The 26,106-nt window shown below is 45.1% G+C and overlaps 1 protein-coding gene across 4 annotated transcripts in view; it reads left to right on the top strand.

Moving 5' to 3' along the window:
* LOC110528005 (ATP-dependent chromatin remodeler CHD5) overlaps positions 1–26,106 on the top strand; it is a 39,215-nt gene that overhangs the window by 4,692 nt on the left and 8,417 nt on the right. Inside the window, exons 2-28 of one of the 4 annotated variants that reach the window (XM_090241217.1) lie at positions 8,217–8,368; positions 14,997–15,245; positions 15,364–15,482; positions 15,875–16,122; positions 16,229–16,320; positions 16,543–16,669; positions 16,829–16,995; positions 17,111–17,329; positions 17,528–17,734; positions 17,950–18,161; positions 18,378–18,509; positions 18,804–18,918; positions 19,013–19,204; positions 19,384–19,584; positions 19,699–19,836; positions 20,083–20,204; positions 20,507–20,680; positions 20,797–20,938; positions 21,372–21,621; positions 21,730–21,854; positions 22,052–22,319; positions 22,758–22,930; positions 23,151–23,325; positions 24,639–24,704; positions 24,862–24,950; positions 25,039–25,172; positions 25,830–25,974. In XM_090241217.1, the coding sequence (XP_090097343.1) occupies positions 8,217–8,368; positions 14,997–15,245; positions 15,364–15,482; positions 15,875–16,122; positions 16,229–16,320; positions 16,543–16,669; positions 16,829–16,995; positions 17,111–17,329; positions 17,528–17,734; positions 17,950–18,161; positions 18,378–18,509; positions 18,804–18,918; positions 19,013–19,204; positions 19,384–19,584; positions 19,699–19,836; positions 20,083–20,204; positions 20,507–20,680; positions 20,797–20,938; positions 21,372–21,621; positions 21,730–21,854; positions 22,052–22,319; positions 22,758–22,930; positions 23,151–23,325; positions 24,639–24,704; positions 24,862–24,950; positions 25,039–25,172; positions 25,830–25,974 (4,433 nt within the window). Of the gene's footprint in view, positions 1–8,216; positions 8,369–14,996; positions 15,246–15,363; positions 15,483–15,874; positions 16,123–16,228; positions 16,321–16,542; positions 16,670–16,828; positions 16,996–17,110; positions 17,330–17,527; positions 17,735–17,949; positions 18,162–18,377; positions 18,510–18,803; positions 18,919–19,012; positions 19,205–19,383; positions 19,585–19,698; positions 19,837–20,082; positions 20,205–20,506; positions 20,681–20,796; positions 20,939–21,371; positions 21,622–21,729; positions 21,855–22,051; positions 22,332–22,757; positions 22,931–23,150; positions 23,326–24,617; positions 24,705–24,861; positions 24,951–25,038; positions 25,173–25,829; positions 25,975–26,106 lie in introns of all 4 variants that reach the window. The other 3 variants (XM_090241216.1, XM_021609773.3, XM_021609771.3) reach the window with 3 other exon arrangements.

Below are 26,106 nucleotides of genomic sequence, written 5' to 3'. Positions count from 1 at the left end.
AAAGGTTGCAAAGTTCAAGGGGGCCGAATACTTTCGCAAGGCACTGTACATCTAACTCACTCACACACCATCACTCTGTACCCTTAGATCGAGACTGCACTGCCACCATTTATTACCACTAACTCCCAAGACCCAGGAGCAGGAAAGTGAGCTCACAGTCAATGACTACTACTCTGATTCTATCATGAAGTCATACAGTCCACAGTTCAGAATGCTACACTATAACAGCATTTCCGCTACTAGAAAGACCAACATCAAATCAAATCAAATGTTATTGCTCACATACACATGGTTAGCAGATGTTATTGCTAGTGTAGCGAAATGCTTATGCTTCTAGATTCGACAGTGCAGCAGTATCTAACGGGTAATATCTAACAATTCCACAACAAAACTTAATACACAAAATCTAGTAAAGGAATGGGATGAGAATATATAAGTATAAAATATACGGATAAGCAGTGACAGAGCGGCTAAGATGCAATAGATAGTAAAGAATAGATAGAAAGGGATACAGTATACCTTATATACAGAAAGGGAAAAAAGTATTTGATCCCCTGATTTTGTACGTTTGCCCACTGACAAAGAAATGATCCGTCTATAATTTTAATGGTAGGTTTATTTGAACAGTGAGACAGAATAACAAAAAACAGAAAACCGCATGTCAGAAATGTTATAAATTGATTTGCATTTTATTGAGGGAAATAAGTATTTGACCCCTCTGCAAAACATGACTTAGTACTTGGTGGCAAAATCCTTGTTGGCAATCACAGAGGTCAGCCGTTTCTTGTAGTTGACCACCAGGTTTGCACACATCTCAGGAGTGATTTTGTCCCACTCCTCTTTGCAGATCTTCTCCAAGACGTTAAGGTTTCGAGGCTGACGTTTGACAACTCAAACCTTCAGCTCCCTCCACAGATTCTCTATGGGATTAAGGTCTGGAGACTGACTAGGCCACTCCAGGACCTTAATTTGCTTCTTATTGAGCCACTCCTTTGTTGACTTGGCCGTGTGTTTTGGGTCATTGTCATGCTGGAGTACCCATCCACGACCCATTTTCAATGCCCTGGCTGAGGGAAGGAGGTTCTAACCCAAGATTTGACGGTACATGGCCCGTCCATCGTCCCTTTGATGCAGTGAAGTTGTCCTGTCCCCTTAGCAGAAAACCACCCCCAAAGCTTAATGTTTCCACCTCCATGTTTGATGGGGGGGATGGTGTTCTTTGGGTCATAGGCAGCATTCCTCCTCCTCCAAACACGGTGAGTTGAGTTGATGCCAAAGAGCTCCATTTTGGTCTCATCTGACCACAACACTTTTACCCAGTTGTCCTCTGAATCATTCAGATGTTCATTGGCAAACTTCAGACGGGCATGTATAGGTGCTTTCCTGAGCAGGGGACCTTGCGGGCGCTGCAGGATTTCAGTCCTTCACGACGTAGTGTGTTACCAATTGTTTTCTTGGTGACTATGGTCCCAGCTGCCTTGAGATCATTGACAAGATCCTCCCGTGTAGTTCTGGGCTGATTCCTCACCGTTCTCATGATCATTGCAACTCCACAAGGTCAGATCTTGCATGGAGCCCAAGGCTGAGGGAGATTGACAGTTCTTTTGTGTTTCTTCCATTTGCGAATAATCGCACCAACTGTTGTCACCTTCTCACCAAGCTGCTTGGTGATGGTCTTGTAGCCCATTCCAGCCTTGTGTAGGTCTACAATCTAGTCCCTGACATCCTTGGAGAGCTCTTTGGTCTTGGCCATGGTGGAGAGTTTGGAATCTGATTGATTGATTGCTTCTGTGGACAGGTGTCTTTTATACAGGAAACAAACTGAGGTTAGGAGCACTTCCTTTAAGAGTGTGCTCCTAATCTCAGCTCGTTACCTGTATAAAAGACACCTGGGAGCCAGAAATCTTTCTGATTGAGAGGGGGTCAAATACTTATTTCCCTCATTAAAATGCAAATCAATTTATAACATTTTTGACATGCTTTTTCTGGATTTTTTGTTGTTGTTATTGTGTCTCTCACTGTTCAAATAAACCTACCATTAAAAGTATAGACCGATAATTTGTCAGTGGGCAAACGTACAAAATCAGTAGGGGATCAAATACTTTTTTTCTCTCACTGTACATATGAGATGAGTAATGTAAGATATGTAAACATTCTTAAAGTGACATTATTAAGGTGACTAGTGTTCCATTTATTAAAGTGGCCAATGATATCAAGTCTCTAGGTAGACAGCCGCCTCTCTGTGCTAGTGGTGGCTGTTTTACAATCTGATGGCCTGGAGATCAAAGCTGTTTTTTTTACTCCAAGCTTTGGAGTAAATGCGTGTGAGGGTGCCTTTGTGTGTCCTAAGACATAAGTAGAGTGAGCTATAAACACCCTCTCAATGATGGGAGAAGCCTGAAGTCACTCTCTTCACATTTGCGGTCAGGGCACCATTAACTGGGTATTTCCATAAGGAGCCTGTCAGAGAGAGTGGCCTAATGTGTGTTCCTGTAAATGCTGGACTTCTCAGGAATGAGAGGGTCATGAATCTCCCTTCTAATGGAGCGGTCCGGTGGCCAAGACCTTGCAAGAAGGTCAGAGCGGTGCTGCCTGCCCGCCGTCCACGCTTCAATGTGGGCACAGTGTGCCAAGTGAGGCTGCAGTCTAGTTCAAACTGGTCCTGGTGCCAGCTGTCCTTTGCCACATGCCACAGTGATCCCTCTCATCACCCGGTATGAAGCAGCCACCTCTGGAAGACATCACAGAGCATTAGAACAATAGCTGCCAGAACGCCAGAGGCTTCTCTCTGGGATCACACACTTAGATGTGGTGCCTTAAATACATTTTTACATGTGCAGACATAATGTGTTTGTCTCAATTGCATTGATGGTAGTGGCCATTTCTGGTAAACTTGGTGGTAAATAATGGCGGGTTTCACATATCAGCAAGGAGGAGAATTAGATGTCTTGAGATGGAAACAGCAGATTTGTGCATGGCCAAAGAGCATGGCCAAAGAGCTCTATTTTCATAAAGTTTATACAGTCTTTTTTGCTCATCTTTATCAAGGCTGCCAATAATTTTGAACCTGACTGTGGCTCAGAAATGAAAGAGCTCCCAGTGTGAGGTACTGCAGACATGTTGACTTAATAACTATAGAGCTGGCACTACCTACACTTCATTTAAATACAATTACGTTGAACCAACATGGAATATACTTTGAATTGACACATACAGTACCAGTCAAAAGTTTGGACACACCAACTCATTCCAGGGTTTTAGTAGCCACCCTTTGCCTTGATGACTTTGCACACTCTTGGCATTCTCTCAACCAGCTTCATGAGGAATGCTTTCAAACAGTCTTGAAGGAGTTCCCACATATGCTGAGCACTTGTTGGCTGATTTTCTTTCACTCTGCGGTCTAACTCATCCCACACCATCTCAATTGGGTTGAGGTTGGGTGATTGCGGAGGCCAGGTCATCTGATGCAGCACTGCATCACTCTCCTTGTCCCACTAAGCGCAAACCAGATGGGATGACGTATCGCTGCAGAATGCTGCGGTAGCCATGCTGGTTAAGTGTGCCTTGAATTCTAAATAAATCCTATTTCTTTCCTGTGATGGTCCTCATGAGAGCCAGTTTCATCATAGCGCTTGATGGTTTTTGCGACTGCACTTGAAGACACTTTCAAAGTTATTTGATCTTCATGTCTTAAAGTAATGACGGACTGTCATTTCTCTTTGCTTATTTGAGCTATTCTTGCCATAATATGGACTTGGTATTTTACCAAATAGGGCTATTTTCTCTATACCACCCCTATCTTGTAAATACAACTGGCTCAAACGCATCAAGAAGGAAAGAAATTCCACAAATTAACTTTTAACAAGGCACACCAGTTAATTTAAATGCATTCCAGGTGACTTCCCAAGCTGGTTGAGAGAATGCCAAGAGTGTGCAAGGTCGTCATCAAGGCAAAGGGTCGCTAATTTGAAGAATCTCAAATATTAAATATATTTTGATTTGTTTAACACTTTTTTGGTTACTACATGATTCCATATGTGTTATTTATTAGTTTTGATGTCTTCACTATTATTCTACAACGTAGAAAATAGTAAAAATAAAGAAAAACCCTGGAATGAGTAGGTGTGTCCAAACTTTTGACTGGTGTTGTCACATGCACCAAATATAACTGGTGTTTTACCATGAAACGCTTGCTTACGAGCCCTTCCCAACGATGCAGAGTTTAAAAATAATAATCAAAATAAAATAGTAACACAAGAATAATACCAATAAATACATGAGAATGGAACTATGTACAGGGAGTACAAGTACCAGATCATTGTGCAGAGGTATGAGGTATTTGAGGTAGATATGTACATAAAGGCACTCACGCTGGCACTGGTGCCAAGTGCCCCTAAGCCACTACTGTTTCTCCTTGAAATTAGAGAATAGTCCAAGAAACCAAATATTGTACAGTAAAGTGACTAGCCATCAGGATAGATAATGAAATATAGAGTGAAATACTTCAACTATGACAGGCAAAATGAGAAAATAAAATCCAGAAAATTACATTGTAGGATTTTTAATGAATTTATTTGCAAATTATGGTGGAAAATAAGTATTTGGTCACCTACAAACAAGCAAGATTTTTGGCCCTTACAGACCTGTAACTTCCTCTTTAAGAGGCTCCTCTGTCCTCCAGTCGTTACCTGTATTAATGGCACCTGTTTGAACTTGTTATCAGTATAAAAGACACCTGTCCACAACCTCAAACAGTCACACTCCAAACTCCACTATGGCCAAGACCAAAGAGCTGTCAAAGGACACCAGAAACAAAATTGTAGACCTGCACCAGGCTGGGAAGACTGAATCTGCAATAGGTAAGCAGCTTGGTTTGAAGAAATCAACTGTGGGAGCAATTATTAGGAAATGGAAGACATACAAGACCACTGATAATCTCCCTCGATCTGGGGCTCCATGCAAGATCTCCCGTGGGGTCAAAATGATCACAAGAACGGTGAGCAAAAATCCCAGAAACACACGGGGGGACCTAGTGAATGACCCGCAGAGAGCTGGGACCAAAGTAACAAAGCCTACCATCAGTAACACACTACGCCGCCAGGGACTCAAATCCTGCAGTGCCAGACGTGTCCCCCTGCTTAAGCCAGTACATGTCCAGGCCCATCTGAAGTTTGCTAGAGAGCATTTGGATGATCCAGAAGAAGATTGGGAGAATGTCATATGGTCAGATGAAACTAAAATATAACTTTTTGATAAAAACTCAACTCGTCGTGTTTGGAGGACAAAGAATGCTGAGTTGCATCCAAAGAACACCATACCTACTGTGAAGCATGGGGGTGGAAACATCATGCTTTGATGCTGTTTTTCTGCAAAGGGACCAGGACGACTGATCCGTGTAAAGGAAAGAATGAATGGGGCCATATATCGTGAGAATTTGAGTGAAAACCTCCTTCCATCAGCAAGGGCATTGAAGATGAAACGTGGCTGGGTCTTTCAGCATGACAATGATCCCAAACACACCGCCCGGGCAACGAAGGAGTGGCTTCGTAAGAAGCATTTCAAGGTCCTGGAGTGGCCTAGCCAGTCTCCAGATCTCAACCCCATAGAAAATATTTGGAGGGAGTTGAAAGTCCGTTTACCCAGCAACAGCCCCAAAACATCACTGCTCTAGAGGAGATCTGCATGGAGGAATTGGCCAAAATACCAGCAACAGTGTGTGAAAACCTTGTGAAGACTTACAGAAAACGTTTGATCTCTGTCATTGCCAACAAAGGGTATATAACAAAGTATTGAGATAAACTTTGGTTATTGACCAAATACTTATTTTCCACCATAATTTGCAAATAAATTCATTAAAAATCCTACAATGTGATTTTCTGTTTTTTTTCTTCTCATTTTGTCTGTCATAGTTGAAGTATACCTATGATGAAAATTACAGGCCTCTCTCATCTTTTTAAGTGGGAGAACTTGCACAATTGGTGGCTGACTAAATACTTTTTTGCCCCACTGTATATATAAACTGAAATATCACATTTACATAAGTATTCAGACCATTAACTCAGTACTTTGTTGAAGCACCTTTGGCAGCGATTGCAGCCTTGAGTCTTCTTGGGTATGACACTACAAGCTTGGCACACCTGTTTTTGGGGAGTTTCTCCCAGGTTGGGGGGTTCTTTTCATGTCTCTCCAGAGATGTTCGATTGGGTTCAGGTCTGGCCTCTGGATGGGCCACTCAAGGACATTCAGAGACTTGTCCTGAAGCCACTCCTGCATTGTCTTGGCTGTGTACTTTGGGTCATTGTGCTGTTGGAAGGTGAACCTTCGCCCTAGTCTGAGGTCGTGAGCGCTCTGGAGCAGGTTTTCATCAAGGATCTCTGTGTACTTTGCTCTGTTCACCTTTCCTTCGATCCTGACTAGTGTCCCAGTCCCTGCCGCTGAAATACATCCCCACAGCAAGATGCTGCCACCACCAGTCTTCAACCTAGGGACGGTGCCAGGTTTCCTCCAGACATGACACTTGGCATTCAGGCCAAAGAGTTCAATCTTGGTTTCATCAAACCAGAGAATCTTTTTTCTCATGGTTTGAATGTCCTTTAGGTGCCTTTTGGCAAAGTCCAAGCTGGCTGTCATTTCTACTGCGGAGTGGCTTCCGTTTCGCCACTCTACCATAAAGGCCTGATTGGAGATGGTTGTCATTCTGGAAGATTCCTCTATCTCTACAAAAGAGCTCTGTCAGAGTGACCATATGGTACTTGGTCACGTCCCGGACCAAGGCCCTTGTCCCCCGATTGCTCAGTTTGCCAGGCGTCCAGCTCTAGGAAGAGTCTTGGTGGTTCCAAACTTCTTCCATTTAAGAATGATGGAGCCACTGTGTTCTTGGGACCTTCAATTCCGCAGAAATGTTTTTGTACCCTTCCACCGATCTGTGCCAGGACACAATCCTGTCTCGGAGCTCTATGGACCATTCATTTGACATCGGGGCTTGGTTTTTGCTCTGACATGTACTGCCAACTTTGGGACCTTATATATACAGATGTGTTCCTTTCCAAATCATGTCCAATCATTTGAATTTACCACAGGTGGACTCCGATTAAGTTGTAGAAATATCTTAAGGATGATCAATGGAAACAGGATGCAACTGAGCTCAAATTTCGAGTCTCATAGCAAAGGGTCTGAATACTTACATAAATAAAGTATGTCTGTTTTTAATACACTTGCCAAAAATTCTAAAAACCTGTTTTCACTTTGTCATTATGGGGTATTGTGTGTAGATTGATGAGGAAAACATTTATTTAATCAATTTTAGAATAAGACTGTAACATAACAAAATGTGGAAAAAGTCAAGGGGCCTGAATGCACTGTATATGGTGTGTGTATATTTTGCTTTGCGTAGGGTCAGAGCAAGATAGAGTCAGCGCAGATAGTTTGGGTACTATTATTGACTATTGAGCAGTTTTGGGGGTAGAAGCTGTCTTGGAGCCTGTTGGTCTGAGAGCAAATGCTTCGGTACCGTTTGCCGGACACACGTGGGAAGATGCATGCAGCTTATCCAGTGGTGAATGGGAATGTATAGATAGACATTTCTATGGGTCTCTCATTGATAGTGAACCTTGGAAGCACCTCGTGTCTGTGTGGCCCCTCTTGACTAGCCTGGCTAAATGGAGGCTAAGTGGATTGCAAGCCAATGTTTGTGCTATGGAGACGGGGAACCCCTCCTCCCTACTCAGTGTCCCTCTGGGAGTGGTAGGCTGCAGGGCTAGTCTAGTGTTGGCTGGCTGATTGACTCTGATACATGTGCTGCATATTTCATGCCCTCCAGTCTGTGTTTGTGTGTGAGGAGGCACCGTGGGAGTGTCTCTTTATAGTGATGTACTGTCTACTGTCTAAGGCAGTCTCCCTGGCCCTGCTGTCTCTCTTACTCCTCTGTGACCCACTATGGCAGCATTGAAGTCTGGAGCACCGTTATACACTGTTGTCAGCATGCTTATATGTATACAACAATATTGAGACAATACAATTGACAGAGAACTAGCAGCCCACTAGGTTAAGGTTTGAGCCGTGCCTGGCCAACAGGATATAAGGTAAAAGGGGGAGGATGGTAAAGTGATGACTAACAGAAGCCCCATGAAATCTGTATGTGTTACAATAAGAGTCAAAGTTGTGAATACGTGTATCATGTGGTTCTGAAGGCCATGTTTGTGTTTGTGTGTGTCTAGATGAGGATGAGGATGGTCAACGTAACACTGTCCCGCTCACACCTCTGGACAGCTTTTTCACTGACAACGACTCCCCCAAACAACAGAAGAAGAAGAAACCCAAAAAGATGAAGGAGGGCAAGATGCCTAAAGTCAAGAAGAGGAAAAAGGAGGTAAACTCTTATCAGATTACAATCATGTCATGCAGAATAACACAGAACCTCTAAAAAGCTACAGTAGATGTTGTGCCGTATACTGTAGTCCTTGAGCAGCCATTTATATTGGCTGGGATTGAACTCCGATTTCTTTACTGGGGTACAATATTTGGTTTCTTGGACTATTCTCTAATTTCACGGAGAAACAGTAGTGTCTTTGGCTTAGGGGCACTTGGCACCAGTGCCAGCGTGAGTGCCAGTGTAAGCTGTGGGCTTTGAGTGCTAGTGTAGATTGTGGATCAGGAGAAGCGCCTGTCCCTGTGGCAGTCAAAATGGGCGGTCGGTCAGGAGTGCTAGAGCGTGTGCCAGTAAGTTCCAACAACATTGTGACAGAGCTATTCTGACAGCAGAACTCTACCAGGCATTAGTTCCTGGCATTCAGAAAACAAGCTTTAAACAGCAGCACTGAGCTGAGGCTCTCCACATACCACACCACCACCATATATCAAAACAGACAACAAACCACTCCTGCATTTTATTTGTTTCCACGACTGCTCCTTAGATTCTTGGCTATTTGAGGTTAACCACAAGTGTGCCTTGAAAGACATCATAGTGAAGTCAGGGGAAAATGTTTGGTGCAACACAGTGACAGTGAGCCGGAGGAAACATCCCTCTGCCATTTGAGGGCCTTGCTCTTTATACAGTTTGTTTTGTCTTTGCGGTGCCTGTTTCTCATTTGTGTGTCCCCTGCTTGTGTTCACGTTTGATCAGTGTTCTGAACTGTGGCGGTGACAGAGCAGGGATGTCCCTGTCCAGGGCTGCCAGCTGCACTGTGAGGAGCTCTGGTGGCCAGTCTGTCACCGGCCCTTTGGCTGGCCACGATAAACACTGAGCATTGGACCCCGCTGTGCTAATGAGGGGTCTCCCTGTCTCTTTCCTCTCTCTCACACACTCTCTTTCTCTCCATACCGCTCTCTTTCCATGCTCAGTTCACAAGCTCTGCTAGACAGTACACTGTAAGTGTTTATCAGGCAGCACTCTCTGTTAAGGGAAACCACAACTAGCTGTTATTCACTTACAATCTCTCCCCAAAGTCTACTGTCAGACATAGGCCACGGATCAATGGAGGTTACAGCCCTGTCAGTGGGCCTCTCTCCCGCAGGTCAGTCTCAGAGCTGAGAAAGCAAGCAGTGCTCAGACTCCCTCGAGCAGGGCCCAAGCACACACCACAGGAGAGCTGTTAGCACTGATGACTGGCTAGATCAGTTTTAAGGAGAGAAATCCCTTTAGGGGGACTGCGAGTTGATAGACAGCAGTGCCCCCCCCCCCTGTTGCACTGTACAATTGTACGCAGTTGGGTGTTTATGGTATCGTTAGGATGTGAAGTTTGTGTATTCAATCTGACATTCATTTCCTAAATAATGGTTGCACATTATACAATTAGTATGTACTAATTTAATTTAGTACTGAAACTAGATGCTGAACAGAAATTAAGTTGATACCAAAGGGAAGTCGTTATACATAGGAATAAACCATTTGGTTATGCTTTAGGACTTTATTTATTTTTCATGATCTCCCAGGAGAGTCCTCCTCTTTCTTTCCACGCTGGTCTTATGTATCCTGTGATGTGTTTGTGTACCATTGAACCCTGTGTGTGCCGTCAGTGGTTGGGTTAAGTCACTTCTCTGCAGTTTCTCTCTCTAGATTAACGGAGGTTCTGCTTCTCTGCTTCTACTACTTCCACCACCCCTCCACCCTTTTTCATTTGGACCTCCCTCCAAACTCATTCTGTCTCCTTCTCTGTATGCATAAATGAGATTTGTCTAGACGGGCGCTGGAACACAGGCTCTGCAACCACAGGCCTCTGCATAACAAGCTCGTTATGCAAACGTGTCTGATTGGATGGCACCGTTTCATTGGCTGCTGCTGCTATAGAGTGAGGGTAAGAGAGAGAGGGGGAGCGAGAGAGAGAGCTCCAGACTCTGCACGGGTTGGTCGCCATGGCAACACAGACGGGCTGGCGGTGGGGTTGGCGGGCGCTGCGGCAACGTGAGCCTTTCCCCTGCGCCACAGAGCGAGACGCCTGCGAGTCTCTCCATGGATCCACACAGGCCTACTGTGCAACAGGCAACAAGCTGCACACAGCTCTTTCATGCGCATGCACGCACACACACACACACACACACACACACACACACACACACACACACACACACACACACACACACACACACACACACACACACACACACAGACACACACACACACACACACACACACAAGCCAATGCCAGTGCTCACTCATACACTTTATCTATAAACGTTCATCTGTGTAGCCTTCCAGATGTTGCCATAGCGAGGCCATGGAGACAATAGAAGGAGACAATACCTGCCCTAGTCTTATTGACTGTGGCTGGGAGGGGGAGATGTGATTGAGCACCCGCTCAAGGTGTATGATGCTGTGTTGTTGCAGTTCTCTGTGTAAGCAGCAGCCAGTTTAGAGGTGAACAAGCCTCTGATCATGACTTCTATGGAGCTCTCAACAAGCTGGGTGCTAGATATTCAATTGATGAAATGTGACTGACCACCTCGATTCCGTCTTATATAGCAAAATTTGAAATGGTGTTTTTTACATTGGATTAAAGTAGAGACTCAGCTACAAAATGGTGTATAATACACTGCAGTTGAGGAACAATGGGAAAGTAATTCTGCTTTGAAAGTTGATACATTTGTAACCACACTTTTTAGAAAATGGCCCTACTGGAGAGCTCTTCTTTGCCTACACCAATTCTGCATCATTCACACTCTCTTAAGCATTAGCCCCACCCATCTCTTTACGGATTTACATATGGGGCAATGTGATAAACATACAGAGTAAGGTATTGTAGTAAACAACCAAAGATTTCAAGACTACAGTGGAAAGTAGTAGCCTAAAATGAGGCAAAACTCCAGGTAAAAATTTGAGGTTGAACGATTATGATTTTTCAACACCGATACAGATGATTGGAAGACCAAAAAAAGCAGATACCGATCAATCGGCTGATTTTTATATATATATTTGTAATAATGACAATTACAACAATACTGAATGAACAATGAACATTTTTATTTTAACTAAATATAATACATAAATAACATCTATTTAGTCTCCAATAAATAATGAAACATGTTCAAATTGGTTTAAATAATGCAAAAACACAGTTTTGGAGAAGAAAGTAAAAGTGCAATATGTGCCATGTAAGAAAGCTAACGTTTAAGTTCCTGAGAACATATGAAAGCTGGTGGTTCAATATTCCCAGTTCTTCAATATTCCCAGTTAAGAAGTTTTAGGTTGTAGTTATTATAGGAATTATGACGCGTCGACTATTTCTCTCTATACCATTTGTATTTCATATACCTTTGACTATTGGATGTTCTTATAGGCACTTTAGAATTGCCAGCCTAATCTCGGGAGTTGATAGGCTTGAAGTCATAAACAGCGCTGTGCTTCAAGCATTGCTAAGAGCTGCTGGCAAACGCAGTAAAGGGCTGTTTGAATGAATGCTTACGAGCCTGCTGCTGCCTACCACCGCTCAGTCAGACTGCTCTATCAAATATCAAATCATAGACTTAATTATAATATAATACACACAGAAATACAATCCTTTGGTCATTAATATTGTCAAATCCGGAAACTATAATTTCGAAAACAAAACATTTATTCCTTCAGTGAAATACGGAACCGTTCTGTATTTTATCGAACGGGTGGCAACCCTAAGTCTAAATATTGCTGTTACATTGCACAGCCTTCAATGTTATGTCATAATTACGTAAAATTCTGTCAAAATTAATTACGGTCACACAGTTCGCAACGAGCCAGGCGGCCCAAACTGTTGCATATACCCTGACTCTGTTGCACTGAACGCAAGAGAATTGACACAATTTCCCTAGTTAATATTGCCTGCTAACATTAATTTATTTTAACTAAATATGCAGGTTTAAAATATATACTTCTGTGTATTGATTTTAAGAAAGGCATTGATATTTATGGTTAGGTACATTTGTGCAACGATTGTGCTTTTTACGCGAAAGCGCTTTTGTTACATCATCACCCATTTGGCGAAGTTGAAGTAGGCTGTGATTCGATGATAAGTTAACAGGCACCGCATTGATTATATGCAACAAGCTAGTTAACCTAGTAATATCATCAACCATGTGTAGTTAACTAGTGATTATGTTAAGATTGATTGTTTTTTATAAGATAAATGTAATGCTTGCTAACAACTTACCTTGGCTCCTTGCATACACCAGGTTCTTTTGATTCTACACTCGTGTAACAGGTGGTCAGCCTGCCATGCAGTTTCCTCGTGGATTGCAATATAATCGGCCATAATCGGCGTCCAAAAAGGCAGATTACCGATTGTTATGAAAACTTGAAATCAGCCTTAATTTATTTGCCTTGCCGATTAATCGGTCGACCTCTAGTAAAAATACAATTTATCTAGTTCTAGGCCTATATCCCAATCTAACTTTGGTGCAGGTCATGTTTTTCTTCACTTTACTGTCTCTGGTAAACACGTGTGTAAATAATGGGTCATGCGAACAAAATGCTATACCTACCCCCCAGCCACATCTAGCTAAGTGGATGGGTCATTATTGTCTAGACATGTATGTATGCATGTTCATGAAATACAATAGATGGCCATAATCACCCCCAGACACACCTGGCTAACTTGATGGATCATGTAATCATCTGGCGAAGTGAAGTCTTTTGTTTTGGCATGTAGCTAGTTAGCTAGCTAAACAATGAACTATAATCCCAACCCTTACCGTACAAATGGATTATCATAGCTAGCCACCGTGCATGAAATGCTGTTGTGTGAATATGCAGGTAGCTAAAGCTAACCAACTAACTTTAATGTTAGCTACTGTAGCTAGCTAACATTAGGCTATAAATAGCAATGCAAATAGCTTTCTGAGATACAAATGATATTACTACACAGATCATACACGTAATGTTAGCTAGTGAGCCAGCAAGCTAACGTTCGCTAGCTAGTGAACAGTATGCTTTAACTTGCAATGAAAACGACTTTCTGACAAAATTAGAAACATCTGAACATTTTGCTAGACTCTTACCCGTATACATGGTTCCAGTCTGCTTCACGGAAGACTGGAACCACTTTAACTAAGTAAGACGTCTAGCTGTGTCGTTTCCGTTTAGTTTTGGAGCTACAGCTTGTTTGGTCCATTGTGTCAAGTCACTCTGGTTCTCACTGACCCTGTGCATAAAGCAGTCCATCACAACCTTTCCCCACTGATCTTTGTCAATAGCGCCTGCTAAATTCAGGGGATCATTGTTGTTGAGAGCAGTAGCAACACTTTTGCATTTCTCCATGGCTAACATTATATTTTTCAAAAAATCCACAGTAGCAAGGATTATCCATACATTTTAACCTTTATTTAACTAGGCAAGTCAGTTAAGAACACATTCTTAATTTCAATGATGGCCTAGGAACAATGGGTTAACTGCCGTGTTCAGAACGACAGATTTTTAATCTTGCAACCTTTCGGTTACTAGTCCAATGCTCTAACCACTAGGCTACCTGCCGCCCCACACTGAGAAGCTCATGTTATAGGCAGACGTGGGCTACGTGGCAGACCAATTCGAACTCATCTCCCGGCATGTCCAGCCTATCCATTATCTCAGCCAATTGTGGCTAGTGGGAAGGTTCCTGCCTTTTTCCTTGGCTAAAACAACTAGGCTTGTAATTTAACCGTTTCATTAATATTTACAGATGGCATACACTTTTGTTATAAAGGCACGTGAAAGTTCACATGTTCCAGAAGGCATTCCTGCCAAAAAAGAATTTTGATAAAAAATAAATGTTTACGTTCAAATGCCTCTCCTGTGAAGTAGTGATGTGCGACATACGCCTAGCTTCCTGAAACGGTTACAAATGGTCATCATTATCCAGATGGGACTATCTTTTTTTAAATTTTTAAAAAAAAATTTTTAATAAATTTTACCCCTTTTTTCTCCCCAATTTCGTGGTATCCAATTGTTGTAGTAGCTACTATCTTGTCTCATTGCTACAACTCCCGTACGGGCTCGGGAGAGACGAAGGCTGAATGTCATGCGTCCTCCAATACACAACCCAACCAGCCGTACTGCTTCTTAACACAGTGCGCATCCAACCCGGAAGCCAGCCGCACCAATGTGTCAGAGGCTACACCGTGCACCTGGCAACCTTGGCTAGCGCGCACTGCGCCCGGCCCGCCACAGGAGTCGCTGGTGCGCGATGAAACAAGGAGATCCCTACCGACCAATCCCTCCCTAAGCTGGACGACGCTAGGCCAATTGTGCGTCGCCCCACGGACCTCCCGGTCGCGGCCGGTTACGACAGAGCCTGGGCGCGAACCCAGGGACTCTGATGGCACAGCTGGCGCTGCAGTACAGCGCCCTTAACCACTGCGCCACCCAGGAGGCCGGTATGGGGGACTATCTTTCCTCTTGAAGTACAGACTCTGTATGTTAGTGTTATTTGCTGACTCATTGTCTGTGCATCAAATGTCTCCTGAATGATTGACAGGCAGAGGGGGTGAGATTATAAGTGAAAGTAATGATAGTGTTGAGACGATAAACAATGTTGTATCTGTGTGTGTGACAGGGAGGAGGAGGTGGAGGAGTAGGAGGTGGTGGCAGTGACTTGAAGGAGCAGGCCCCTGAGCGGGAGGATGACCGTCCACTGCAGGGTCCAGAGATTGGTTCAGAGAGCGAGAGCAGCACCTACGCCCCTACCACAAAGAAGAAGAAGAAACCTAAGGATAAGAAAGAGAAGAAACCCAAACGGAAGAAGAGAGAAGAGGAGGAGGAGGATGACGATGATGATGATGACGAAGATGATGAAAATAATAAGGTACAGTAAGAGTGCCTCTGTTAAAACATCTCTGTCTAGTTTGAAATGTATTTGATATTATTTGGGGCCTTTTTGGATTTATAGACTGAACTCTTACTTCAGTGTTGTTGTGCCCCAGGAGCCCAAGTCGTCCAGTCAGCTGATGCAGGAGTGGGGTCTGGAGGATGTGCAGTATGGCTTCACAGAGGAGGACTATACAACCCTCACCAACTACAAGGCCTTCAGCCAGTTCCTCAGGTACTATACATGTAGGATCATCATTTAATGCCTTTCTTGTCTATGGATGGCTGTCATGGCTGTGTAGCTTAGTTGTAGTTTGAGTATATCCAAATAAAACTGTACAGAGATACTGGAGCAGGGTGGTGAACACTGGACTGTTTGTTAGAGAGAGAGAGAGAGATGTTGTGGCTGTGTGTGACAGCCTGGAAGCTCAGAGACTGAATGCATTGACCGAGTATCTCAGAGAGACCAATGTGCCGAACCACAAGACATTGGTTGACAAATCACAATCAAAGTACTCACACAACAAAAGTCACTCTAGTGCAGATTGTTACAGTATATAATTAACTAAGAAAATAACAAAGATAGTAAGATCACAGTGTTCTTTCTCTTTCCCTGGCTTTCCTCAGGCCACTTATTGCCAAGAAGAACCCTAAGATCCCCATGTCAAAGATGATGACAGTGTTAGGGGCCAAGTGGCGAGAGTTCAGCGCTAACAACCCCTTCAAAGGCACCTCTGCAACTGCTGTGGCTGCCGCGGTGGCTGCTGCCGTGGAAACGGTCACCGTTGCCTCGCCCACCTCTGTCAAAGAGATCACTACACTGTCAAGCTCTCAGCCTGGGCAAATCAGAAAAGCCAAAACCAAAGAGGGAAAGGGTAAGGGCTGTCATTAAATAATTCTGTATGTCAGTATGTATTGAAATGTACTAATAAAGTACCCTCTATACCTCTCTGGCCTGTGCTGGATGTTGTTGTCCTATAGGGCCTGGGGTTCGACGGAAAACAAAGACTGTAAAGGAGGTAAAGAAGAAAAGTAAAGGGAGGAAGACCAAATCAAAGAAGAAAGCATCCTCGGTAAGGTTTGGAGCGGCACGTCTTCTTTCTTACCTTCAGTCACATAACTATGACTTGAGAAGAACACTCAGGTATGGATGAGGTACAGTGTGTGTGCTTATTGTCTTAGTTAAACAGCAAAATACAAATGTTGGGGTTTTATGTCCAAACTTGTGTGTGAACGTTATTGGCTCTCATTGCTGATTGACTGTGTGGTTGTGAATGACTCGTGTCTGTTGGCAGAGTGAGGAGGACTTTGGGCTGGAGGAGTCGGACTTTGATGATGTCAGCATCCACAGTGCCTCGGTGCGCTCTGATACCTCGGGGAATGCCAAGAAGAAAGCCCGGAAGGGTCGGAAAAAAAGGAAAAGTATGCTATGTCCGTTATCTACACTAACCAGTTCCACTAGTTTGTACTGTATATCTTCCTACCTTTTCATAACCCTCATAATATAATGACTGTTACTGCTGTGTGTGTGAAGACACAGACTACATTAACTTTTATCTGTGTTTCCTGTCTTGTGTTCAGGAGAGGATGGGGACGGCTATGAGACAGACCACCAGGACTACTGTGAGGTGTGCCAGCAGGGAGGGGAGATCATCCTGTGTGACACCTGTCCCAAAGCCTATCACCTGGTGTGTCTGGACCCTGAGCTGGAGAAAGCTCCCGAGGGCAAGTGGAGCTGCCCCCACTGTGTGAGTAGTACACCTTAACCTGGACTATCACTAAACACAGCAGAAGTACATCATCCCTATCACATTGTAGAAAGATATACAGTACATGATCACTATCCCTCATCTGTGCATTCAGGAGAAGGAGGGCATCCAGTGGGAGGCCAAAGATGATGACGATGAGGAAGAGGAGGTTGCGGTTGAGGAAGAGGACGACCACCTGGAGTTCTGCAGAGTGTGTAAAGACGGAGGGGAGCTGCTGTGCTGTGACACCTGCCCCTCCTCCTACCATATCCACTGCCTCAACCCTCCACTGCCTGAGATACCCAATGGGGAGTGGCTGTGCCCACGCTGCATGGTGAGTGACAAGTTCTCCCACCAGTCAGTGTGATGATCCAGTTGATGAACCATGTTATTTGTGAGAATGCACTTGGCTCTCCATTATTAAAATAGACTGCTGGAAACAAAATGAAAGTGTCATTCTCTGTGCAGGCTCCCAAGAGAGAAAAGAGAGATAATACCATGCTGTCTCACACAACTCTCTTTTCCCCTCTAGTGTCCACCTCCGAAGGGGAAGGTACAGAGAATTCTCCACTGGATTTGGGGGGACCCCCCCTTACCAACTGAGGTGCCCCCTGGCCCCGATGGAGAGACTGTGGACCCGCTGGTAAAGCCCCCCCTGAAGGGCCACCCGGAGAGGGAGCTGTTTGTCAAGTGGGCTGGTCTCTCCTACTGGCACTGCTCCTGGGTCAGTGAACTGCAGGTGAGACACACATTTGTCTGTTTGACTGATGCTGAGGGGTTTGCCAGTGTTTGAAAGTCAGCCATGGTCAAATATACTGGCTTACTCTCACTTTAAAAATCTAGCTTGCAGAAGTTACATGACTCTACATTTGCTACAGCACATTGTCACAAATACGACAAGAATTTTCTGCAGCATCGTTGGTTAAGCCATGGTCTTGTCTGTGGTGTGTGCAGTTGGAGCTGTACCACGCGGTGATGTATCGTAACTACCAGAGGAAGAACGACATGGACGAGCCCCCTCCGTACGACTACGGCTCTGGGGAGGAGGAGCTGAACAACGAGAAGAGGAAGAGTAAAGACCCAGAGTACGCTGCCATGGAGGAGAGATTCTACCGCTACGGCATCAAGCCAGAGTGGATGGTCATCCACAGGATCCTCAACCACAGGTGCCCACCCCAGACACACACACCTTCCTCTCCCTGTCGGGACATTCTCTCCCCCAGACTCACGCTCAGCACTTGATATACAGTGGAATAAACTAGAGACAGAAATCTCAACCATACATTTTTGTCCCAGGTTTGAAATATGTAACTGAAACCTTTCCTTTTGTATTCTGAAGCTCCCAGAGTTGTGATTGTCATTGTTCCTTGCGTTCTCTACAGTTATGATAAGGATGGAGATGTGCACTACCTGATCAAGTGGAGAGACCTGCCCTATGACCAGTGCACCTGGGAGGTGGATGACTTTGACGTCCCTGAGTATCACAACGCCAAACATTCCTACTGGGACCACAGGTCAGCTCAGAACTCACACTTTTCTCTCTCTCTCTCAATTCAATTCAAGGGGCTTTATTGGCATGGGAAACATATGTTAACATTTCCAAAGCAAGTGAAATAGATAATATACAAAAGTGAAATAAAAAACAAAAATGAACAGTAAACATTACACTCACAGAAGTCTCTCTCTCTCTCTTTCACTGTATCTCTCTCTCTCTCTCTCTCTTATGCATGCACATACAGACAAACATATTTCACATGATTTCACAACCTGAGTAGACTGTTTGTTGTTTGTCTCCTGTGATTTGACAGGGAGCAGATGATTGGTGACGACCAGCGCCCTTTAGTGGTGAGAAAGGGAAAGAAGGGCAAAGAGGAGGAGAAGAGGAGGGAGAGAGAAATCCCTCCTAACGCTCCAATCATAGATGTGAGTGGGAATCATTACTAGGGACTAAAACATACTGTACTATTGGCTCAACAATAAGCTGATACACCTCTGGCTGTTCTTTCCCCGTCACTAGCCTACCATCAAGTTTGAACATCAACCGTGGTACATCAATGCCACTGGGGGAACCCTACACCCGTACCAGCTGGAGGGGTTGAACTGGCTGCGGTTCTCCTGGGCACAGGGCACAGACACAATCCTGGCAGACGAGATGGGCCTGGGCAAGACTGTCCAGACCATCGTGTTCCTCTACTCACTCTACAAGGAGGTGGGTGAGGAGGACAGGCTCATACAGGAAAGGGGTCTATTTGTTTATTAATGTTCCATGACATTATTAAGTAAATACAATACATAATAGAATCAGTAGTGATGAAAGTAATGCGATATCTGTTGTGTATATCATCAAACAGTGTCCTTAGTCATGACTGAAATGTCCTCCCCTCTCAGGGTCACTCCAAAGGGCCATACCTGGTCAGTGCCCCCCTGTCCACCATCATCAACTGGGAGAGGGAGTTTGAGATGTGGGCCCCAGACTTCTACGTGGTGACCTACACTGGGGACAAAGAAAGCCGGGCGGTCATCCGGGAGAACGAGTTCACCTTCGAGGACAGTGCGGTCAAAACAGGCCGCAAGGTCTTCCGTATGAAGGTATCCCCATAAAATACAAATGTATTGAATCTCAGTAAACATCGACAAGCATGTCATTTACAGGCCAAAGGAGAGTGGTGGTCATATATAGACTCTCTGTTTTGGTCTTGACAGAAAGACACGGCCATCAAGTTCCATGTGTTGCTGACGTCATATGAGCTAATCACCATCGATCAGACCATTCTGGGCTCCATTAACTGGGCCTGTCTAGTGGTGGACGAGGCCCACAGACTGAAGAACAACCAGTCAAAGGTAATCCAACTCAAGTTAAACCAATGCATTCTACAAATGGATGTAATTGTTTGTTTTTTTGTCACTGGTGAACGGTAAATTGGCTAATAGTGTTTCTTAAGGTCCAAATTCTGATTTCTTTACAATCTATGATCAGTATCTTATCTATCTCCTCTCTTCCAACATCATCAACCTTGTATAGCATTATGACTCAACTCTTATTTGTGGCTTGGTTGAGTGTCTAATGTCGCTGTCACTGTTCCACAGTTTTTCAGAATTCTCAATGGGTATAAGATCTACTATAAGCTGCTACTGACTGGCACTCCTCTGCAGAACAACCTGGAGGAGCTGTTTCACCTGCTCAACTTCCTCACCCCAGAGAGATTCAAGTAAGAGCTGTGCTGTACTTCCTCCTGTGGCCATCCATTAGCCTGGCATTCTGCCTCTTGGGCCTCTTACCTGCTGCAGTAGCAGAGAGTAAAGACCTAATGCTGAGGGAGATTCAATTGTTACCACAGTGTTCTCCTTTCAAATCCCTGCATACTAAGGCTTACAGTACAGCCTAAAGCCATGGCGGACACTTAAGCGCCAGTTGCTCCTCTTAACATCGACTGGAACAAATGGGGATTGTGCCGTCTTTAAATGGTGTCTATAAACGGTTTTGCTGTGTCTGTGCTCGCTCTGTGTGCAGTAACCTGGAGGGGTTCCTGGAGGAGTTTGCAGACATCTCCAAGGAGGACCAGATCAAGAAGCTGCATGATCTGCTGGGCCCACACATGCTCAGGAGATTGAAGGCTGACGTCTTCAAGAACATGCCTTCCAAGACAGAGCTCATTGTACGAGTGGAGCTCAGCCCCATGCAGAAGTGAGTTAGTCCTCTTCTAGTACTTTTCTGTTGAACCTCTCATTGTTGTATAAAAGCCTTCAGAGTGGTTCCCCCAGGCCTAATCCCGCCTTTCATGTTTGACCTCTGACCCACAGGAAGTACTACAAGTTTATCCTGACGCGGAACTTTGAGGCGCTCAACTCCAAGGGCGGGGGCAACCAGGTGTCCCTGCTCAACATCATGATGGACCTGAAGAAGTGCTGCAACCACCCCTATCTGTTTCCCGTGGCAGCCGTGGTGAGGGAGGGAGGAGAGATGGGATCCCTCCGGGTAGAGGGAGGGAGGAGGGAGGGAGGGGAGGAGACAGGGCAGAGGGGGTAGACCATGCTAAGGCCTGCGGGGAGAGACTGATGTTTAGGAGGAATTGTGTTTCTAAATGTGTGTATCATTGGAGGCTGCTGAGGGCAGGACGATTCATAATAATGGCTGGAATGGAGTGAATGGAATGGTATCAAACACATTGGTTTCCATGTGGTTGATACCATTCCATTGACTCCATTCCAGCCATTATTATGAACCTTCCTCCCCTCAGCAGCCTCCACTGGTGTGTATTGTAGAAGTTGATAGGTCGCCAACATGCAGGTATGTTTGTTTATCAGTGAGAGTTGACTCTCTGTGTGTGAGGGGCTGTGGCCTCTTGTTGGGTTATTTGCTCATTGTGTATACGCAGGAGGCACCAGTGTTACCCAATGGCTCTTATGATGGGAACCAGCTGGTCAAGTCCTCAGGCAAACTCACCCTGCTCCAGAAGATGCTGAAGAAACTCAAAGATGAAGGACACAGAGTTCTCATCTTCTCCCAGATGACTAAGATGCTGGATCTGCTTGAGGACTTTCTGGAATACGAGGGCTACAAATATGAACGCATTGATGGAGGCATCACAGGGGGACTACGACAGGAGGCTATCGACCGCTTCAACGGTGAGTTACGCTGCTGTTCTGTATTTCTCCAGCAGGGAGCAGCACAAACAGCACTCACAGTCGCGTACTCACTCACTCATTGACTGTGTGCCTTGATTCTTACTGCAGCACCGGGTGCTCAGCAGTTCTGCTTCCTGCTCTCCACCCGAGCTGGAGGCTTGGGCATCAACCTGGCCACGGCAGACACCGTCATCATCTACGACTCAGACTGGAACCCTCACAACGATATCCAGGTACTGTGGGACATGGTACCGACTAACACAGGCATACTGTACATACAGTATACTGTCTTCTGAATGCATTATGACCCTCATAGTGTTATCTCGTTCTATCTGTCTTCCTCCTTGACTCCCTGTTATGTTTCTTTATTTCTAACTCTGTAACTGTCTCTGCCGCTCTCTCTTTCCCTCCCTCCATCTCTCTGCTGCAGGCATTCAGCAGGGCCCACCGTATAGGTCAGAATAAGAAGGTGATGATCTATCGCTTTGTGACGCGAGCTAGCGTGGAGGAGCGCATCACCCAGGTGGCCAAGAGGAAGATGATGCTGACCCACCTGGTGGTGAGGCCCGGCCTGGGCTCCAAGACCGGCTCCATGTCCAAACAGGAGCTGGACGACATCCTCAAGTTCGGCACCGAGGAGCTCTTCAAGGACGAGATGGAGGCAGCTGCACGGGCCATGGGTTCGCATCAAAAACTCTGTAAGAATAATGGTACGCACACTGACTACACTGTGTCACAATATAAAGCAATCAAGCTTCTAAACGTGCCTCTATTTTCAAGCAAGCTGCTATAGTTATGGACACACAGCCAAAGAAAGGTATAGTGTGCCACTCGTGTTACCAGAGGTATAACTAGAGCAGTGGGCTTCAAAGTTGGGGTCACGGGGGAACTGCAGTGGGGTCGCCAAATAAATAACTGAGTAGGGATTATTGTATGGGATCAATATACAATTCACCCCAAGGGTTTAGCATTTCTGTTTGAAAAGTCAGACCTGTTTTGCTAGGAACATATAGTCGTTTTGAACTGAACATTTAACCAATTTGCATTCTTCTAATATTGTCTCTAGATTTGACATGGATGTAAAGTAAACGAGCCTGTATTCCTCTGATATATTGTGATACTTGTGTTTACTCCAGGGGACATAAAAGATGGAGATGAGGGCAGTGTCATTCACTATGATGACAATGCCATCTCCAAGCTGCTGGACCGTAGCCAGAATGCCACGGAGGACACTGAGATCCAGAACATGAACGAATACCTCAGCTCCTTCAAGGTGGCCCAGTATGTTGTCAAAGACGAGGACGCAGAGGTGAGGACACACACTAACACACTCAGTCAGCATGGGCGTTGCTATGTCTAGGAGTGGCTCTGTTATGTATTCTCAAGTGTGTATGTGTGAGTATTTTAGCAGTCTCTTCATTGTATTCTCATTGATTACCAGTGTTTATTCAGTAGTAGCTAACCATTTAGTTTACCCTGGAGTATCCTTGTTCAGTATTCTTATGTTGTGTGCATGCGTGTGTGTTCAGGAGGAGCCCCAGCGGGAGATCATTAAGCAGGAGGAGAATGTTGATCCAGACTACTGGGAGAAGCTGCTGAGGCACCACTATGAGCAGCAGCAGGAGGACCTGGCCCGCAACCTGGGTAAAGGCAAACGCATCCGCAAGCAGGTCAACTACAACGACACGTCTCAGGAGGACCAAGGTTTGCCTCATACTGTACTGTACCTTCTGGCCTGCTATTCTCTTCTTCTTTAAAGGGATACTTCAGGATTTTGGCAATGAAGTCCTTTATCTACTTCCCCAGAGTCAGATGAACTCGTGGATACCATTGTCATGTCTCTAGCGTTAGTGCAATTGCTAACTCAATGATTGGACGTATTAACTGCTAGCATGTTAGTAGATACCATAGACTTTTAGTTATTGTGTTAATGCTAGTTAGCATTGGCTCATGAAACTACCTCTAACTTACTTCATACTGGATGCAGAGTATAAAACATGGATCCATGAGTTCATCTGACTCTGGGGAAGTAGATAAAGGGCTGCATTGCCAAAATCCTGAAGTATCCCTTTACTGTAACAGTAATGCTATGCTTATTGGTCCCCCTCCTTTTAGAAAACATTTGAGTGAACTTAGCATCACTAGAACAGTGGTATTCAAACTTTTTCAGTGGGGACCCCATTTGTTTTGGCCAGAATTTCTGGGGACCCCATTTTTTTCCCCAAGAATTTTGCGTGACCCCACCCCAAATCTAATGACACAACCTTACAATCGGTAAATTTATATTCTTACGTCAACAAATAACCTTCAATTCATCACATTTTCATCTTGAAAAGAAACCAATAAATACATTTACTCAATAAAATTGTATTTTTCAAATGATCTTTCTCAAAAAGTTTTGCATATGGGTCCCATACAGTAATATGTACTTTTTCATTTATTAATTTGTCGACCCCACTGCAGTTCCCCCGCGACCCCAACTTTGAAGCCCACTGCTCTAGTTATACCTCTGGTAACACGAGTGGCACACTATACCTTTTTTTGGCTGTGTGTCCATAACTATAGCAGCTTGCTTGAAAATAGTGGCACATTTGAAGCTTGATTGCTTTATATTGCTTATAGCGTTACAGTATGCAAGTTGTGTAGAGTTCCTCTTATAACACTACCCCCCATAGTTCAACAACAGGCATTTGAGACTGAAAGGGAAACATTTAAACCCATCTAAAGCAAATGCACACTCAGAGACATGAAGTGTTGATGAAGTGCACAGTCCACCAGTGTAGTGGCTGGGAGGACAGAACAGACAGAGGCTCTGCTGCTAGTCAGTAGTAGTTTTTGAAAGAATGCCTGCCCCCCAGTGGTGTAGTGGAGTAGTGTCAGTGTGCATGCCCACTGTAGCGGTCTGCGGTTCTAGCCCCCCTCCCCTCCTCCCCCAGTAGGCCCCTACACAAGTGAATGCACTGTGCTGTTTCTCTCTGATCTGATCTGTGGCTCAGAGTGGCAGGATGATCTTTCAGACAATCATTCCGAGTACTCCGTGGGGTCCGAGGACGAGGACGAAGATTTCGAGGAGAGGCCGGAAGGTGGGTGTCAATGAGACCTGCGTAATCACTACGCTATAGATACCTAACTCTCTCAGTGCCTGCTCTGTCCTGTGTAGATGGGCCTGGAACCTATCATTGATAAGATGTTGCTGAGGCACCTGGCTGATGGTGGTGGGGGGGGGGTGTTTCTCTGTAGGTGGGCGCAGACATTCTCGCAGGCAGCTGAAGAGTGACAGGGACAAACCTCTGCCACCCCTGCTGGCACGCGTAGGGGGCAACATCGAGGTAAGGAAGAAAGCACTCTGGTTTTAATGTAGTAGACAACATGTGTATGCACATTGATTTGACCAATGGGTATAATGCCCTGTGCCAGGTGCTGGGGTTCAACGCCCGTCAGCGGAAGGCCTTCCTCAACGCTATCATGCGCTGGGGCATGCCTCCTCAGGACGCCTTCAACTCTCACTGGCTGGTCAGAGACCTAAGAGGGAAAAGTGAGAAAGAGTTCAGGTATTTAAAGCTCCTCCTGTACTGTATTTTAACTGGGGTTCAGCTGCAGTCTACTGTTCACTCCCATAAGAAATGCAAGACAATTTTAGTTCAAGTATTAAAAAAATATATATATTTTTTTTGTTGTATCTTTTTCTATTTAGTTACTTTTTTTCGTGGTATTCAATTGGTAGTTACAGTCTTGTCTCATTGCTGCAACTCCCATACGAGCTCGGGAGAGGCGAAGGCCGAGAGCCGCGCATCCTCCGAAACACAACCCAGCCAAGCCGCACTGCTTCTTGACACAATGCCCACTTAACCTGGAAGCCAGCCACACCAATGTGTTTGAGGAAACACCGTACATCTTGGGACCGTGTCAGCGTGCACTATGCCCACCACAGGAGTCGCTAGTCTACGATGGGACAAGGACATCCCTGCCGGCCAAACCCTCCCCTAACCCGGACGACGCTGTCCGAATTGTGCGCCAGCCCATTGGTCTCCCGGGCGCGGCCAGCTGCGACAGAGCCTGGACTCGAACCCAGAATCTCTAGTGACACAGCTAGCACTGCGATGCAGTGTCTTAGACCACTGCGCCACTCGGGAGGCCCCAATTCAAGTATCTTTGTTACTATGATCGGAAATTGATTAGCTGTATGAATGTGACCCTGTCTCTCTTAGGGCCTACGTGTCCCTGTTCATGAGACATCTTTGTGAGCCCGGGGCAGACGGGGCGGAGACCTTTGCAGATGGGGTTCCACGAGAAGGGCTGTCCCGTCAGCATGTCCTCACCAGGATTGGGGTTATGTCTCTGGTCAGGAAAAAGGTAAACATCAACCAGTCATCCAATGACTACATAGTTACATGAATAAAACCCAGCAGAAAGCAGTAAGTTAGCCTCCTAACAGGGTTGAGAAATGTCTTGTAGCCTATGTTTAGATTGAGTAAGGCTGGTTCC

The sequence above is a fragment of the Oncorhynchus mykiss genome, chromosome 7 (genome assembly GCF_057628025.1).
Source record: "Oncorhynchus mykiss isolate SJ-2025 chromosome 7, ASM5762802v1, whole genome shotgun sequence".
Classification (NCBI taxonomy): Eukaryota; Metazoa; Chordata; class Actinopteri; order Salmoniformes; family Salmonidae; genus Oncorhynchus; species Oncorhynchus mykiss.
The sequence above is the reverse complement of the archived record's forward strand: the minus strand, read 5'-3'. Positions and strand labels throughout refer to the sequence as shown.